Below are 20146 nucleotides of genomic sequence, written 5' to 3'. Positions count from 1 at the left end.
TGGCTCATAATTTCAGTGTTTCATACTGTTTTGATCCTGGTTGCTGCAATGCATATTTAATCTAGATTTTATAGTGATTTTTCATTTTTTTAAATGATATAATACATTCAGTTAGAGTTAATTAATGATACATTGGAAAATTAAACCTCCATGGAATCTCTTAGTTATTTGAGCTTTATTCTTTTATCCCTTCTTGCCTGATGATTGTTCATACGTTCTGTTCAAATCTTTAGTATGCCTTTAGTTAAACACTCCTGACCAACCTTTAAAACTCTGGCCCATTGTCAAGAAAGAGAATATTTTGAAATTGTAAGGTTCCTTCAACACACCCATAAAGCAAACAAGCACTGTGGACTAGCAACTATCTTTGATACATATGTTATCTCAACAAATATAGGGTGAGGCAGAAAGTGAACATGATTTGAGGTTTTCACACCAAATCTATATGCCTTCTTTAATAAAATATTTGAATATCATCCAAACAGTGAAGACCAGCTACAAACTATGATAGGTTATAGTCTGACATTTAAAAGCATCTGGGATGAAAAAAAAACCAAGTACCAGTAAATCATTTCCTGCAGAGGCAGCATGGTTCATTTGTGACTAGAATCAGAAAAGAAACATCATGCCACCTGTATTTACTCAGCTATAATTTCTAGAAAGATGACCTAGCAGCAGCTAGATTAAAATTAGAATTCCAGCATAACAAATATTAAACTAACCCAGATTTTCAATCAAGACCCTGCCCTGCAAGTTCAGGCAAAAGAGCAAGCTTTACCTTCTTTTTGACCTAACTAAAATACCATTTTCCCTTTAAACTATACACACCTTCACTTTTTTCCAGCAGAGAACTAATGACAGCTTCATTTTCAATAGGATTCAATGAACAGGTAGAGTACACCATTCTACCTCCTTCTGCTAGCTGTTCGGCTCCACGAGTTGCAATCCTTAGCTGCAGTCTGCATAGAAAATATTGTTCAATACTTAATTATCAGGGCATGAAATCTGAAATTAAAAATTAATTATATTGTTTGTGTCCTTGGAGCTACAGATATCCTGTTAATTTTCAGGTAAGAACTGAACCAACTTGTTCACTCTAAAATCAATGCATGGAAAGATTCTAGAGCCGATCAAAAAAAAAAACCAATCAGGCTGTAAGTACATTGAACACACTGTCTTAACTACAAAAAAAAAAAAAAAAAAGAATTATCAGGAAACTAAAATGATCTCATTTTTAACATGTAGGTAGCTTCTCTAGTAAATATAAATATAATTGTGTGTGTTGATTCCAATAAACCATTTCACAAAATAAAATTATGAAATTGTAATCAAGTAAACAACTGCTGTTGAATACCATGAACATTTAAATACACACTAGTTATATTCAAAGAATGCTCATAAAACAGTTCCTTAACGAAGAGAGAGCAGATGCTACAAGGTTTAGTTCTAGCCCTGTTCTTTCCAGTGTGGAATGTTAATGATCTTAACAGAATATCTACCAAATCTGAAAGTGACATGCAATTGTGTAGGAGAGCTAATACCACCACAGAAGACAGAAATAATCTTACTAGATTACAGCATAGTTAACAAATGATTGAGTGGTTAGAGCCCACAACTTTGTCCTCCTGACCTTTTGGAGTTTCAGGAATCTATATGGCTTGATTTTTCTATCTTTTTATGTGAATTGAAAGGGTGGGAATAGAAAAAGGAGGTTTCCTGGACAGAAGCCACATTCATTCCACTCATGACTCCAAATCACACCACTATAATTAAATCAATTTGTTAAACTGTTGCTGAAATTAAACCACTGTTCTGCAACATAATATAAGGGTCACATACAACCATTCAGAATATCCATCCCTCACTTAGACAAAGGGGTTAGAATATCAAAATTAAAAATATGAAATATAATGGGCGCATAAAATTATGCACTTAGGAAACAGAAATCAAAGAGGATAATATCTGTAAAGCATATTAAAAAATCTTGGAACAACGTATTGCAAACTGAATCTAAGTGTAATATGGCTACAGAATAAGACAAAAGTAGTTTTAGACTGTATCAACAGAGGCAGTTATAAATAATCAGAAGTAAAATGTTCCACTTTGTGTTGGTCAGTAATCTTTCCAGTTGCTGGCACCATGCTAAGAAGAGTTCAGCCAAAGTGGAAGAAACAAAAGAATGACGGCCAAGAAACAGCTCTCTAAACGAAGACTGAAGGAGGCTGGCATTTTTAGTCTTGAGCAAAAAAACTAAGGAATGATAGCACTCTTTAAATACCTAAAAGTATGTATGTCATGCAGAAAATGGTCATGAGTATGGGACATTGTACACTGGATATAAATGTTAAAAAACCAAAACTTCTAGCAATAAGGGAAGTTAGTTAGGGGTACAACTAATTAACTAGAGGTTAATTAACTGAGCGGTTTACAGAGTCAGCATATTGCCCCCAATAATCTGGGTCCTCATTTTACCCACCTCAGAAGGATGGAAGGCTGAGTCAACCTTGAGCCGGTGAGACTCAAACTGCCAAACTGCAGCCAGCGGTCAGCAGAAGTAGCCTGCAGTAGTGCATTCTAACCGCTGCGCAACCATAGCTCAATAGAAGTGGCAGCCTTCCTTTAGCTGGATTGCCAAAAATGCAAATAGGCTCTAATTTGGATTGCTGCACTGACCAGCAAATTGGATTCAATAGCTTAAATGGCCACCTCCCACATTAAAAATATTAGAATAAACTTGTCTGGCTTTTGGGGTGGAATGGGGAATCAGAAAAATAAAAATAAATTGAAATCTATCCAAAATATATACCTTGGAATATTTTTTTTTAAAAAAGGTCTGGCAAATGATGCAAATGAGGCATATTTTTATGCCAATTTACTTATGGAGATCCTCACATTAAAACTTTCTATACATGGGGAGAACTGGGCACAATGCAGTCCATAGGCTGCAAACAGAATAGAGTGGTAATATCAAAAATCCAAGTTTTTATTTTTGCATATAAAAAAAAGTCAAGAGATTAATCAAATTCTTAATTTCATTTCAAAAGTTGAAAGAAATATATAATATTTTCCTACCCGTGTAGTTGCAAGCTATTATGTGTACTCCACTTTTTCCATATATCAATATTTTTTCTCAAGGTTCCATCTCCACTAAAAGAGATATTTCTACATTAATGTCAAGACTGTGAAAGTTATGTGTTCTGAGCAAGTTGCAATATAACATTTTTATACAAATAGATTGAAATTACAGTAGTGCGTTTTTAAACAGTTGGCATTTTTCAAAGTTAATATTTTATTAGTGTAAAACACAAGTGATTTTGCGTGCAATAGTATTTATACAGCAATGATTAGAGGCTATGCAAACTCTGATGATAGATAACTTAAACCTTTAAAGATAAAGAGAGAAAAATTCATGTAAATATTAACTATAATTTCTAAAATGTTTAGAATACCATTCTCCATGATGTAAAAGTTAAGCAACCTTATGCTTATCAAGATTTCTAACTTTCTCCTTCTTCATTCCTCAGCTTGCGGTGTTTATAAGTATTTAGGCTTTCTTAGAAAGATTAGTGCATTTTAATTGACACAAAATAAATGAAATAGAACAATTAGCTCCAGTGTTGATTAACCAACTTGTTTATAACTTGGATTTCAATGGCCAGCGCTCTAGGCAATTCTGGGTGGCTTACAAGAGTTAAAAACAGTGATATAAGAAAGCTGTCTTGAAGGCAAGCAGGCTCAGGGAAAAATATTACTGAGAAAACAAATCTTCTAATCCAACAAGATAACATTGTTAACAGAGGAGGTGCAAAGCATTCCAACCCTGTGACAATCTTACCATATGGGCAAAGGAGAAAGGGATTCCTACAAATATTTATGAATGACAACTAGCATGTTGAATTTATCGATTAAAAAACTCAAAAGACTCAGTCATTATTTGGTGCAGCTGTAGTTTGGACTAATTATAGCTTCCAAAAACTCTTCAAGGAACCTTGTCCTCCAGCTCCACCATAGACGCGGGACAAGCCTTCCACCCCACAATGGCCCCGGCAAGTTGTGTGTTGCAATAGACATACTAAATGTACCTGTCTGGATGATGAACTTAACTGGGGCTTATTTTTGTGGTAGGGCTTATATTACGAGTATCCTGAAAAATCATGCTAGGTCTTATTTTCTGGTTGTCTTATTTTGGGGAAAGCACGATAGAAATTTCAGTTCTAATTACCTCATTAAGCTGTGACTACCTGTAGAAACCGAGCTGCTGGTACTAATAAGGGTTGTTAAATGAGGATTGCCTGTACAGTTTGTAGAATAGGGGTGTCAAACTCGAATCGTCACATGACATATCACGACTGTTTTCCCCTTTGCTAAACTGGGTGTGGGCATGGCCAGCGCATAACACATCCGGCCCGCAGGCCGTGAATTTGATAGCCCTGCTGTAGAACATTTTGTACCAATTTTCTTTTAAGTTATAACTTGATGTAAATTTTATATATTTATTCTATAATTCTTCCTATTGTTGTGTTGCAACAGCTTCTTTATAATTTTTACACCCATATTTGTTTATATTTGATGTCTTAATAATTAGTATTAGAAAAGTATGCCACAAACAACATACTGGCTTAAAATTTAACATAGTTTAACTTACCTGCAAGGAACATCACATAATATTCTGTCATAGAAGAGGATCTCTTTTTTACCATTTTTATTGAGCTGTATATTAGGGATACTTGAGGCATCATGATTTATAACCATAATACAAGGACTGTTCAACCGCTTTGCCTGATGAACTAGCAGATAACAACGTTTGTTATCTACATCATTTGCAATTACAAATCCCTCTAGGAAAAAAAAATAGAAAACCTTCTGGTTAAAAGAGAATCATCACTTGGGAGGTGGGAGAATTACTTTTTTCAATTACTATTAGTCCAAATAAGATCAAAATATTAACTACATGGAATCAAGAAAATGTAATTATTTTATACAGTTACCTTTAATTTATAACATTTTATATTATCTTTTCAGAGGACCTAGGATACAAAATAATTAGCACAGAACAAAATTTGGCAACCTCAGTTATAAAACAAATTTAAAGCACAACTAATACTCATCCAATATTCAAAATTAAATGTGAAATACCAGTTTAAAAAGTATAGCTTCTAATGTTTTTTCTGAAAGCCAGCCTAGTTAAGGCCAAACACAAGGTATCTCACAGAATAAAGACTTCTGGCTATATCCAAACATTTAGGACCATTTTATTCCATAGGATATATGAGTGGTAGCAGTGATATAGCTGCCATTTTACCGTTGTTCTGTAAATTGCCTTCAGTCCAATTAGTCAGTATACAAATGGTAAAATGTGAGAGCATCAATATAGTAATATGGATAGAAAAAATGGATTGGAGCAGAAAATCATAAAAGGAATTCTCACAATTTACTGAAAAAAATGTATGCACAGAAAATGGTGACAAGTTGGAGAAAACCAAAAATTTATGAACAAGAATTCTAATTCTTGTCCTTTCATGTGGACAAACAATCCATACAAAAAGATACTCTCTCAAATGACAAATTAAATCTAGCACAAACAAGTACTGAAAACAATAAACACATTCACACATGCTCTTATATTATTAAAATGTATAGGACAGGATGCCCAATATGATAGGCATGAATAGCAGGTAAATTCCATGGATAAATAGCAACTGGATGGTGGTCTCGTAAGTAAGTCTTTTATTTCAGAAAAAGACAGCCACAACATTTATCATCTAACATTATGTGGTTTTAAAGTCTCCCTTTACGTCACCCTAACACAAACCTGGCTTTAATAATGTGAATAAACATTATTAAAATGTTGTTTACTCACATTAGTAGTGAGTAAATCACCTACTCACATAGTGATAAGTTAACTGGGGGACCAAAAGCTACAGTGCAAGATCAATGCTGAAATACGAAGGGATTTTAAGATGAAGTCAATAATCAATTCAGTAAGCCTAACTGCATTTCTCAAAACACCATAATTAAAATGTATTTATTACAGCTACTTTTATAGGCTGCTTCAATCTGGATTACTGAATTAAAATTTCCCTTCATTTACCTGGAAAAGGAATACTCATGTCTGCATGAAGCATCTCAATAAGTTGGGCAGTCTTGGACCCAGGTGCAGCACACATATCTAGAATCTGTCAAGATTGAGATGTTTAACAGAGAAAGAGATTGATATTATTTAACAAACTTAAAGCATATATGTTTATATATAACAGTATTTGTACAGAGATTTGGGAAGAAAACTTATAGAATTAAGGGTCTTGCATCCAGCAAGTCAGTATTAAATTCTTCAAGACATTATTATTTTTCAGTTACAGTTCAGGCATTCTAATTCTGATGTAGTCATTATAGCTGAAAATAACTATCTTGCAAGAAAAAAAAAATCACAGAAATTCAAGTATGTTTTAAAAGGCACCTACTGTACTTACATGTTTGCAGAATCCACAATTATATATTTTCAAGTTTAAAATGAATAAAATACTGTGCGACCACCCAATAATTTGACCGAATGGAAGAGTCTGAATCTCCTGATTTAAAAACTGTATGGAACACTGCTTTTTTTCCTTCTATGATCTCATCTTAACCCTAACCCAGAAAAAGCCAACAATAAAAAAGAATGTGAGATGTGGGGGGCCAAGTCTGGGGCACACTTTCCCCCCATCTTTTGGAACATAAAGCAAAACAGGAAGGTACCAACAGGTGGACTGGAAAATTCCAGCCGCCTAAGGCATTATATTTTTTAAAAAAAATTGAATGTGAAATCATACTTTACATTAAATGTTGGAGAAAAGACAGGTGGAAATTGTTTCAACGCATGGATAATACAAACATAAAAATGAAATATATCAATGAACTGTTAAATCAGAGAAAAGATAAGGCAAGTGTAAAATTTTATTTTTAGATATTTAAAGCACAGAGAAGGCTACATTGCATTCTATTCTTTTACAATGAATTTTGATTAACCAAATTAGAAAAGATATTCAATACTAATGTGTAGTATTAAGCATCAATGTGCATGTTTCTTTATGCTTTTTCTGCAAAACAATTTCAGAAATTATAATATAAGAATACCTTATGATGAGGCTGAATATTAAGAAGCAATGGAGGGATCATACTGACAGCTTCCTGACGACTAATATTTCCCTAAAATAAAATAAATACAGTGTACAATTTCACTTTCATCTTATATTTATATACATGGAAGAAAACATAAACCATATCTACACAAAAGACATCTTTATTTACTTCATTATCTTAAATTTAGATAATCCCCTGAATGAGGAACTTCCAGAAAATTCCAAAGCTACAAACTAGATTTGTCAATTTAAAAGAAAATCTCTAAGAAGATAAAACTTCCATATACTTCAAAAAAAAAACCTATATAAATGGTCTACAAAATGACAAAGAGATGAGCTCAACTTGTAGAGATGATAAAATAAAAATGAGCAGAAATGAAGTCTTATGCAATATTTTAGATACAATATGATCTTTTTTCATTGTGATATCCATACATATCAACCTTTATAAACAATTAATTTATAAGTCACAACTATCAGGTCTTCAATTCACTGAGTAACTGTTGCCATTAATTTGTATTTTCAATGTTGAAGGGCTAGTATTTGAATAATAGGAAAGGTGTGGAAAATTCATTTCCAATGCCTCAATTTGCATGTAGTATATGTTTGTTCATTTCTTATTTATTTATATTCCACTTTTATTATTTTTACAAACAATTCATGAACATTTCCAACACACCTTCCTCCTATTTTTCTCAAAACATCCTGTGAGTGAATTGGGCTGAGACAGAGTGACTAGCCCAAGGTCACCCAGCTGGCTTTCATGGTTAAGGTGGGACTTGAAGTCATGCTCTCCAACTTTCTAGTCTGGTGCCTTTACCACTAGACTAAACTGGCTCTATACCAGTGGTGGAATTCAAATTTTTTTACTACCAGTTCTGTGGGCGTGGCTTGGTGGGCGTGGCAGGGGAAGGATACTGTAAAATCTCCAGTCAGATGTGGTATTTGCCAGTTCTCTGAACTACTCAAAATTTCTGCTACCGGTTCTCCAGAACTGGTCAGAACCTGCTGAATACCTCTGCTCTACACAGTATACAGTTCAAAAGACTATGCATGTTCCCATTATTAAACCCTATCTCAAAATCAAATTATTATAATTACTTCTCAAAACAAAATTTTGACATCTCAAAAATGAAATTTAATAAAGCATTATTTACAACAAGGCTATCTCCTATTATGAACTAGCTATATTACTATATATTCTGGTAGTCAGAAATGTAAGATATTGAAGTACTAATATGAACAAAATCTTTTTTTTTTCAAAATTGAATCACAATTCACAGGGTTAGGATTTAAAAATAATATGCAGGCGATTTTACTATTTCAAAAGAAATGATATTTCAATAGTGTTCCTATTCCAAACATATTAGAAATATGAAAGGCAGCTTGCCCACAAACTCTGAATAAAAAGTTTCTTGAATGCAAGAAATCATATGAAGCCCATAATGAAAAGTAAAAACAGCAAGTTAGGTAATACTTACACATTCAGTTTCACTAACAAGAAAATGATGAAATTTTTCTAACTGTGGAGATTTCCGCAAGATTTTCCGATTTAGGTTTGTATGCCATGCCAATTCCTCAGGATACCTAATAAAATAAAGCATCTTAAATAAAGTATCCACAGAATCTCTGTACTGGCATAAGAGATTGCAACTGCATTTTAATATTTATTTATTTATATATATTATATATATTTATGTTAATATGTTAAAAGAAAAAAAATTATGGGGGGGGGAATTAATTGTTTAATTTTCCCTACAGATGGGAAAATGAAAAAAAACTAAGGCAAGCAAATGCTTGCAGCAAAGTAGAAAGTAAAGTAGAAGATTGCTGCAAGGAATCAATGTTTTTTAAAAATGGTAATTTTACCCACTCACGAGAAGCATAAAAGTAAGTTGAATAAAGTCAGAACAAGTTACCTAAAAGTGTCCATGGTACATCACCCATGTTCTTCCCCACCCCAAGTCCTGCTGTGCAGCCTAAGACGGCAGAAGGACGAGTGCAGGTGTGTATACATCCTCAGCAGGGTCACTCAAGGAGTTAAGGTCATACTAGTTGCCCAGGTAAAACAAGCAAGCAGCTAGCTATGTTTAGCAGCACCAATATAGTAAGATGCTGGAGGCAGATTATCACTTTAATGACAATTCACACAATAAATAATAATTTACACATTCACACAATAAATAATAATTTATTTAAAAGTGTAGGCTACCTGACTCCCAATAATAGCAATAATTTTTTTTACAATGGTGTATTTTTACCAAGAAAAACACATGTTTATAACATAATAAAATTCTTTTATGACCCTGTAATGTCTTTGTCGGGCTCCGGGGGCAGTGGCGCTTACCTCGGAGCCCATCAGTTCCCTGCCTAAAGAGTCCCTTCAGCAGCTCTCAGACGACAGGCCACCCCAGCTGCAGTTGAAGTTGTGCTGCGTATGACGAAGCAGATGTGATGAGGCTCTGCGCTCCCGCAGACAGCTGAGGAGATGACGGCTGAGCTACTGAAGGAGCGGAGCTCCTACAGGAGTCGCGTTGGAACTTGGGACTCGGCTGAGGGACATATGGGCATGGGGGAATGGATTGCAGAACCAGGTGGATGGCGAAGGGTGCACGAGGTGGGGATCTCTAGAAAGACGCGGTCTACAATAGGAAGTATCAATGATAGGGTGGCAGCAAATGGGACAATAGACTAGGTGGGTCAGGAGCGCAGCTGCATGTAGGTGAGGTGTGCGTGTTACACTGATAAAATGGAATGGAGAACAAATGCTCTCAGTGCTAATCTTGCCTGGCTTTGAGCCATTCTTGCCAGAGGAGAGTGTTTGCTGTTTGCTTATCATTGGTCTACACAGAAGCTGGTGTCTTTATTCATTTTAGTGAGGCAAATCTTCAAGACTGGAGGACCGTCTGAGAGTCTTAATTCGGGGTAGAGTTGGGGCAACTAGATGGAGCTGAGCATTAACTGGTTGGATGCCCATGCTGATACCATGCAAAGTTCACATATTTTTTTCTTTGCATCCAGACAGAGAAGTATCTGCCGCTAAGATTGAACTCTCAACCTCCCAAGTGGGAGGTGAGCATCTTCACCACTAGACCACCATGCCATTCTATGTATATAACATAATATACAATGATTAACAATATTGTTACCAGATGATGGACTCAATTGGATGGCACTTAATATAAAACTGAGGAAAATGTGAGGATTTTTCAGAGTATTTTCTGGGAAAGCTCTCAGTAAAGATTGCAGATTATGACCACACAATCATGGAGTGCTTGGCGACTGGTCATAAGTGCAAATGTTTTGTCAAGCATCAGATTGTGATCACGTGACTGTGGGGGCACTGTAACAATAACTTCAGTGACCAGTCATAAGTTGCTTCACTCATCCTCATCGAACTTTGAACAGCTATTGAGCAAATGGTGGTAAGTACCTGTATTGCCAAAGACATGGTTATTAATTACAGCATTAAAGACATGGCTAAGTGCTAACTGGAGTATGAACAAATTCTAAGTTAAGCTAACTAAGAAAAAGAAAGCCAATCAGTTTCCATGATCTGATCTTGAACATACACTATTATCAAGGAGAACATTAGGTTTTTCACTTTAAAGTCCTGAACCTCATTAATAGAGAACCACAAGAACTTTGCAATGAACTTAAGAAGATACTAAGTATGATTGTGAAAAGAAACTGCCAAAGATGAAGAAACAGAAAAACACAAACTAGATATCAGAACAAACTGTGAAAATTGTCAAGCAGACAAGAGATGCTAAAATTAAAAAAGATAAAAATTTCAAGTACGAACTTAGCAAAGCTTTTCAGAGAGCTTTTAGAAGACACAAGAAAAGCAGTATTGCATTTGCAAACACTATGATGGAAACAGCACAGAAAATCAATTGAAGTTTTTCAAAATATTTCTAAATTCAGGAAAAGGTCACCAATGGACAAATAACTGAATCAAAAGAGATCAAATAACGATAAATGGAGTACATTGAACTACAGTACATCTAAGAGTCCAATATCTTAGAAGATATCCCTTAGTTACCAGAGCTTCTAGAACTAGAAAATGAAGTTGGATCACTATTCCAGTCATTATCAAATTAGAAGGCTACAGGACCCACAAAAATACGGCAACAGAAGCAAAATCAGCAAAAGTTCTAATCAAGAATGCCAGCAAATTTGAAGAACATAGTGGCCATCATTTGAATACCAACGAAGGAGATTTAACAAAATGTGCAAGCAATTGCACAATATCCTTAATTGTATATGCTACTGAAATAAGGTGTAGGATTATCCAATACGGATTAGAGCCCTACATGGAAAAAGATTTCAGATGTTCAAGCTGGCTTTAGAAAAGGCTGTTAGGGATAACATTGTTTACCCTAACTGGTTTGGGTAAAAATAATAAATAAGGTATCATGGTTTGTTAGTTAGTGTGTGTAACTTTAACAGCAAGAATGTAATTAAGGGTGTGGTTGTAAAAGCACTATATAAGAAGCAAGGCAATTCCAGCTCTCTCTCTCTGGCTTACTGATCCCTAATTAATGGATTGATTGATGACTACGTTCTTGCTAAAACGGGGAGAGAAGGAGGAGTGTTGATATTTCTCAACGGAGAGAAGATAAAGATTTAGACTGATTTATTGTAAGTGAACTGACATTGGCTATTCAACACAGACTTTGCAAATAGAGTATCCCCGACAAGACTTGACTGAAATTGATATATGACTAATGGACCGTTTATTTTGACTATGCTATAATTCTTAAATGGAATAAACAATATTTTTGATAGCACAAGCGTATCTGTATTTTTACTGCGTGTTAACTAGAAAACTTATCTCACACATTTACCTGTCTTCCTATCTGACTTCGCTGCACATTCTGTTTAGTTTGTTTTCCTTAACACCCGTTGGGGAATCCAGGCTTAACACTGGTTATGGGCCCAGAGAGACTGCAAAGTCAGTTTAACTAGGATAAAAACAGGTTTATGTAAAAAGTGAGATTTTGTGTTGTTACACGTTACAGTAAACAGACAGCTGTGTTTTATCAATTATACTTTTATATCCATATAGTGAAATATGGCACAAGACAGTCTACAAAGTTTGTCCCTTATATCCAAGCTGGATGGAACAAACTATGTTTCATGGTCTATGAAATGTAGTCTACTTCTACGAAGAGAAGGTCTGTGGAACATAATTGAAAATCCACCAAACGTAGAAGAATGGGATTCTGAAGATGAGGAAGATAGTCAAAAGATAGAAGACTTTAAACAGAAAAATGAACAAGCACTTTGCATTATAGGACTAACATTAACTGATCAGCAACTTGTTCATATACGAGGAGAGCAAACAGCTGTTGGGTGTTGGCAAAAACTAAGGAGGATTTATGTCCGAGATAACGTTGGTGCTCACATAAATCTAACACGGAAGCTTTTCCGCACGTATCTCCAAAAGAATGGTGATATGCTGAGTCATTTGAATACTATGAAAAGCATTTTTCAAGAACTGCATGAGAAGGAGTTAATTTTCTCTGAGCTACATCAGGTCTACATAATTCTATCTTCATTAGACGAAAGTTTTGATGACTACGTAACTTCCCTTGAAATATTGCCTAAAGAAAGCCTAACTTTAACTGATATCACTGGCAGATTGATTGAAGAGGCCAGAAGAAGGCTTGAAAGAAATCAGTTAAGGAGGGAGCAACCTCAAAAGGAAAATAATGAATCTCCTACTGCATTCGCAATTAAAAAGTGCTTTAATTGTGGAGGGACATTTTGCAAGATTTTGTAAGAAATCAAAGCGCCAGAATGCAAGCCAGAATGCTGGAAGTCATCAAAGAAGAAATAAGAATTTTGAGTTAGCAATGTATAGTAATGGAGTTGTAAAAAATAATTTATGGGTGGTTGACAGTGGTGCGTCCCACTGTATTACAAATGATAACAAAAAGTTTGTAAAAATGTCCATGAGTTCACAACATATCTCATTAGCAAACGGATGGAAAATGAAGGCAAAAGGTGAAGGTATAGCTCATTGTTCTAGTATAAAGGAGAACATAAAAATGTTATATGTACCTCAACTTAAATTTAATTTGCTTTCAGTTAGAATGTTGGTTAGATTAGGATACATAGTTACCTTTAGGGGAGATAATTGTTTAATTGAAAAAGAAGGTAAGAAAATTACTGCATCTTTAAGAGGTGACTTATATGTGTTAAATGATAATGGTTTAGAGGTGGCTAACACGGTTTATGAAAATAAGAAACCTCATAATGAATGTATTCACTTGTTACACCGACGGCTAGGTCATTTAAATTTTAAAATGATTAAGAGAACTGTTCAACTATCTAAAGGAATAAGTTTGAAACCTTGTAATAAGTATTTGCAATGTTCTGCTTGTAATCAAAACAAAAGCAAGGTTATACCGGCAAATAGAGTTGATGGATTTACTACCAAAGAGCCTTTAGAGGTAGTATTTGCCGATATAATAGGTCCTAAAAAGCCAAGTGTAGGTGGTGCTAGATACATATTAAGCATAATGGACCACTATTCTAGGTATGGTTTCTGTTTTCTAATGAAGAGAAAAACTGAAACGTATACAAATTTCTTTAATTGGTTAAAATTTGCAGAGAGGAAAACTAAAAAGAAATTAGTAACTCTTATAACAGATAATGGTATGGAATTTACAAATAATAAATTCCAGAAGAGACTTAGAATGGCAGGTATTCAACATAAAAAGTCTGCACCATATAGGCCTCAACATAATGCATTTATAGAGAGAAGAGGCCAAACACTGCAATCAATGGGAAGGACAATGTTATCTGATTCTGGATTACCTGACAATTTGTGGGGAGAAGCTATGATGTGTGGTAATCACATATTAAACAATGTTGTTAATTCAACAACAGGTGAATTACCATTCACTCTGTGGCATGGTAGGAAACCTGATTTGAGTTATATTCACACATTTGGTGCACCAGCATGGGTGCATATCCCTACACAACTCAGGCACAAAGGACAACATAGAGCTAAAAGATTAATTTTTGTTGGATATCAAGCAAACCATAGATCTTATAGATTCTGGGAACCAGGTACATCTAGAGTATACTGCAGTGCTAGTGCACAATTCCTAGAACATATAGGATGGAATAAATTAGAGCAGGATTCAGATAATGATATTATTATAGAACCTTACAAGAGGCAGAAAGAAAAGACTAGTTATAAGAAAAGTCCAATTAAAGAAGAAGTCCATGAAGAGCAAATAGAATCAGATCAAGAGGAGATAATTGATCAAGAAGAGATAGATAGTCAAGAACAGGAAATAAAGGAAAGTCCACCTGTAAGTCCTGTTATACCTAGACGCACAACGCGTATAACTAAACCACCTGAAAGATATCAGGCAAGTATTGTTTGCCAAGTAAATAAAGTTCCTACTAGCATAGATGAACTTAAGATGTATCCTGCTAAGGATCAGGAGAATTGGCAAAAGGCAATGGAAAAAGAGTTAAATTCATTAAAGGAAATGAAGGTTTATGAAGAAACCAAATTACCTCCAGGAGAAAAATCCATTGGGTGCAAATGGATATTCAAAGTAAAGACTGGAAATAATGGGAAAGTAATTTATAAGGCTAGGTTAGTAGCACAAGGATTTAACCAAAATACATATGATTATGATGAGGTATTTGCACCAAATCTTAAGGCTACAACTTTAAGAGCCGCTTTAGTATGGGCAGCTAAGAAGAATTATATAGTTAACCATTTAGACGTAGAAAATGCATATCTGCATGCACCATTGCAGCATACAATATATTTGAAAAAACCAGTTGGTATAAATGATAATAAAGTAAATAGCAATGATTGTTGGAAACTCAAGAAGAGTTTATATGGATTGAAACAATCTGGCTATGAATGGAACCAATATATTGTGAAAGAATTAAACAATATAGGGTTTAAATCTGGTTTAGCAGATCCATGTATGTTTAAAGAGAATATAATGGACGTGTCATTATTGTTATTATTTACAGATGATATTGCTTTGATAACTAAGACCAATAATGAAGCTACTGAGATTATTTCATTATTAGCCAAAAGGATAAAATTAAAGCATTTAGGTGAAATTAAAAAGTATCTAGGATTGACAATTAACAAAACCACAAAAGGATTTAAGATATCTCAAGAGGATAAAATTTGCCAATTAATTAAATTGTATAAAATGGAACTTTGTAAGCCTGCAAAGACTCCAATGAGTCAGGAAATTTGCAAAATTGATAAGACCATATATCAATCTTTGATTGGTAGCTTATCATATATAAGCAATTGGTCAAGGCCAGATATAGCTTATAGTATTAATCAGCTGGCACAATTTAATAATGATCCACATCAATGTCATTGGCAAGCACTAAATAAAATTTTAAGATATCTTAAAGGAACAATGCATCATGCATTGTATCTAGAGCCAAAAGGTGATTTGAATCTTAGTGCTTATGCAGATGCAAGTTTTGCAACTGACATAAATACTAGAAAATCAACATCTGGGATGGCTATATTACTTGGTAAGACTTTAATAGGGTGGAGATCAATCAGACAACAGCATATTAGCTTGTCAACGATGGAAGCAGAATTTTCATGTCTGTCATTACTATGCACTGACTTAATTCTGTACAAACAGTTATTATTAGACATGGGTATAACTGTTAAAGATTCTATTATTGTATACGAGGACAACCAGGCAGCTATACAATTAGCTACTAATATTGCTTTAAAGACTAGATCAAAGCATACTGATTTAAGATACTTAAATGTTAGAGAATCTGTGAAAAATGGTCTAATTAAACTTGAGTACTGCATGACGGAAGAAAATATTGCAAACCAGTTTACAAAAGCTCAAGGTGTTGTAAAATTTAAAGAGAGTTGTGACAATTATGATTTAAAGGTGTAAATAGTTATATTATTGTAATATTATTATTATTACCCAAAAGGGGAGAATGTTAGGGATAACATTGTTTACCCTAACTGGTTTGGGTAAAAATAATAAATAAGGTATCATGGTTTGTTAGTTAAAGTGTGTGTAACTTTAACAGCAAGAATGTAATTAAGGGTGTGGTTGTAAAAGCACTATATAAGAAGCGAGGCAATTCCAGCTCTCTCTCTCTGGCTTACTGATCCCTAATTAATGGATTGATTGATGACTACGTTCTTGCTGAAACGGGGAGAGAAGGAGGAGTGTTGATATTTCTCAAGGGAGAGAAGATAAAGATTTAGACTGATTTATTGTAAGTGAACTGACATTGGCTATTCAACACGGACTTTGCAAATAGAGTATCCCCGACAAGACTTGACTGAAATTGATATATGACTAATGGACCGTTTATTTTGACTATGCTATAATTCTTAAATGGAATAAACAATATTTTTGATAGCACAAGCGTATCTGTATTTTTACTGCGTGTTAACTAGAAAACTTATCTCACACATTTACCTGTCTTCCTATCTGACTTCGCTGCACATTCTGTTTAGTTTGTTTTCCTTAACACCCGTTGGGGAATCCAGGCTTAACAAAGGCCAAGGAACATGAGACAGTATTGATGATACTTGCTGTGAATCGAAAAATCAAAGAATACCAAAAAGAAGCCACTATGTGCTTGTAAGGAGATGAGAGCAAGGATGGTTTGCAAGGTTACAAAGTACAGTAAACAATATCAACTAGATCTAGTTAGATTTCCTGTCTTTTTTTCTTAATTGTCTTTAATGCATTTTGTTTATTCCTTAATTCTTTTCCTGATCTTTATATGATCTTTTCTAACGTGATGTGAATAATTACAAGTAGTATACATACAAGTATATTAAAGCCAATTTTTTTTCTAGCATAGAATGGGAATTGGCATTGTACTTGTCATTAGTTAATGATTGATTTTTCATGTAATTTGGTTTTGATTGTAACAATAACTGACTAAATTTGGGACACTGTTCATCTTGTGAACAATTGTAGGTACATTCTTTCTTTTCTTTGTTAATATTCCTATAAAACTTACATCTATCCACAAAATTTAAAAAACGTTAAGAAAATGATAGAAATATGGACATTTTAGAAATATTTCATTACTCATTAGTTAAGCAGATAAACCAGTAAGCATAAACCAGCATTTTGTCCATGAGCAATTGGCCAAAAATGTCTTTATTTTTAACATATTGCTACTTCCAAATATGTACAATCTATACAAAGCTAATACTCAGACCATATTACTAATAATTATTATGCCAGTCATAATTATATACACAAACTTACCAGCTTAATGGCTGTGGCATTTCAATCTTCTGACCATCTACCACCAAATTCTCTATTTCCTTGAAATACTTCTCTTTTAAACAACGGAGAATTTCGTTGGCATGGCTGCACAATGAAAAGAAACCCAATCAGAGCAAGGTGAATCACAATCTAACCAAATTACTTTTCAATTTTACCAAATTCTTAATCTTATCTAGTTTCAGCTAAAATATTATGAAAAGCACACCATGCATTTCAGTGGCTGTCCAAAATCCAACTTGAATTCTAAATTACCACAACACGTAATAATCAAATTTCTCCAACCTTGGCCGCTTTTGTTACAATTCTCTGCTACTGATCTCTGAATTTGAGATCCTTTCCCTGCGTATACAATAGGCTGCATCCTGTTTCCTGCGATGATCACAATCTCGTAAAATTGTCAAGTGCAGTTTGCTTCAGCTAAATTTAAACCCTTAAATAATAAGTTCCCTTTTATATTTTTCAAAACAACTGTGTTTTGACACACACACACCCAAAAAAACCCAAACAGATCTGACTTTGTAAAGTCATGTTTTTATTTACTTTTCAATTTCAAAACACACAAATGTAATTTTTAAAAATACCTGTGTTATGTCTCCCCTTTAATTGCAGGCGAGCAAAACAAAAAACAGCCATTTCAGAATTAATTCAAATCAAAAACAAACCCCCACAAGAAAACGTCTGGAGTAAATTTCAATACACAGCAATAAATCCACACTCTGTCTGGCAATCCTGTCGTGGCAGTAAATCACAAGCCTCAGAGATCTTGCTGCATGTCTTCACTCCCAATTAGTCACTTTGCTTCTGGCGAATTCCACCAGCCCAGCTGTGTCCTTTTATTCACTTATGAAGCGTGCTAATTTCCCTAATTATTGACTAGCTCTACGCTTTCTTTCTAACTGGGTTTGTCTTCTCAGCCTCCTTCTGTTTCTGACATCTAACCATAAGTTTTCCAAATTCTCATCTCCGCTGGAAAACTCTCTCATGCCTTCCCTGTCAGCCATTCCCGGCTGCTGATCAGATAAAGAACCAGAGGTCGAAGGTCCTGACAACTCTATTAATTCAGGTCTGTCTTCCCTTGTTACATCCATCTCCTCATCCTGGTTACTATCCCAATCACTAAGCAATGCCGGCTCATATTTTGCTGCCATGTCCTCATCACTTGAACTCATATCTGCCACAGGAGCAGAATACAAACCCGGAGCCACAACACCTGTACATACAACAGTCTGGCTGAAAAAGTTTCTTCTGCCTTTGAATCTACATACTGCATAGAGAGATATAAACTAACAAACTACACTTTTTAGATGAAAAGTCAAGTTACAGTCTGGAAAAAAAATAAATCACACCCTTTAGCATTCCCTTTAAGTGTCCTAACTAAAAAGCATACACAGGCACACAAAAACATACATGGCATCCCTCCAAATCTGCAAGGAGGTAATCTCATTCCAGTTGAACTGAAATAAGTATTTCATTTTTAGCGCCAGCCATCTCACCTGAACCCTCCCTCCCCTCCCAAAAATGTTAGGAAAGGCATTTGCCACTGGTTTCTTCAGAGGACTTTCTACTTTCTATTCTGGAAACTCGTACAGCCTGAATATGTCCCAGTGGTGCCCCGGCTAGATGCCCACCCGATCTCGCCCATCAACCGAGATGAACTTATAGTACCGACTCTTTACTGGTAAGAGACGGCAAGGAAAGGCTGCTCACCTCTTATAGCCTGTGATCCGCAGGGTGGCTGGCAGAGGCTCCCGCAGCGTGGCCAGGAAGCTCTCCCATTCCTCCTGAGGCACGATGCCCAGCTGCCCATAGTAGTGTTCAAACGACGCGTTCTCCTTCACGATGTCCGGATAGCCAGCGTCGGACCAACCCTGGGTGGGGGGGAAAGCAAGCGAGGAGGGAAGCCTCAATCCGAGTCCCATTCTCACGATCGGGATTCCTCATCGGCTCAGAGCGATGATCTCACAGCGGTGTCGGCCCCGCAGAAGCGGAGGAAACAAGGGAGGGCCGGATGCTCAGTTAGCCTCTCTCGGCCAAGACCATCAGAGCAGGGGTCTCCAACCTTGGCCGCTTTAAGCCTGGTGGACTTCAACTCCCAGAATTCCCCAGCCAGCTGGCAGGGGAATTCTGGGAGTTGAAGTCCACCAGGCTTAAAGCGGCCAAGGTTGGAGACCCCTGCATCAGAACTCTGCGAAAAAACTGCACTTTTACCCGCCAGGAAGGGCCGAAGGGCCCCAACTCACCTGGGAGCCTCCCTCGCGGCTCTGCTGCTGTCTTCGGCGTTGCCTGCGGCCCATCACAAGCCCCAGACGCTGCTGCCACAAGGCTTGAAGGGGCCGAAACAGACCCAAGCCCGAAGTCAGAATTCCCACCGCTCCTCCAATGGGCCGAAACCGTTGCTTCAGCAAACTCCCCATCCACTGATAGGTCTCGCGCGGTACATCCCGCGCAGGCGCTTCGCAAGCTTCCTTTTCCTCAAACTACTTGTAGACATATGCACAATCTCCAACGACCTCCAGATTCCGAGTTTCCTTTCAGAAATTGACCTTTTCATCCTAAATCGAACCAATCCAAATGCGGTTTTGCGTGTATCGGTAAGTTAATGTCTGTGCAGATTCTCTCAAGCCTTCAGGTCATGGTTGTCCCCAAAAGGTGCTTTTCCAAAAGGTTCATTTCTTTCTTCCTTAAAAAAAAAAAAAAAAAACCTTTGTCATCCAAGAACTTTCTTCAGTT

At 35.8% G+C, this 20146-nt stretch overlaps 1 protein-coding gene across 1 annotated transcript in view; it reads right to left on the bottom strand.

Annotated features, from left to right (window-relative positions):
- Positions 1-19835, bottom strand: part of NSUN2 (NOP2/Sun RNA methyltransferase 2) — a 38991-nt gene extending 19156 nt beyond the window's left edge. The window contains exons 1-9 of the mRNA XM_026672518.2: positions 19657-19835; positions 19124-19284; positions 17396-17500; positions 8600-8705; positions 7114-7185; positions 6092-6176; positions 4646-4838; positions 3073-3147; positions 829-959 (exon numbers count right to left, since the gene is read on the bottom strand). Coding sequence (XP_026528303.2) covers positions 829-959; positions 3073-3147; positions 4646-4838; positions 6092-6176; positions 7114-7185; positions 8600-8705; positions 17396-17500; positions 19124-19284; positions 19657-19830 — 1102 coding nt within the window. The 5' untranslated portion in view covers positions 19831-19835. The remainder of the gene's footprint in view (positions 1-828; positions 960-3072; positions 3148-4645; positions 4839-6091; positions 6177-7113; positions 7186-8599; positions 8706-17395; positions 17501-19123; positions 19285-19656) is intronic.
- Between the last annotated feature and the right edge of the window lie 311 nt (positions 19836-20146).

This window comes from Notechis scutatus, chromosome 3 (assembly GCF_049901735.1).
Source record: "Notechis scutatus isolate UNSWTSFEM ecotype Mainland chromosome 3, rNotScu1.2, whole genome shotgun sequence".
Taxonomy (NCBI): Eukaryota; Metazoa; Chordata; class Lepidosauria; order Squamata; family Elapidae; genus Notechis; species Notechis scutatus.
Note: the sequence above shows the minus strand (reverse complement) of the source record. Positions and strands in the feature narration are given on the sequence as shown.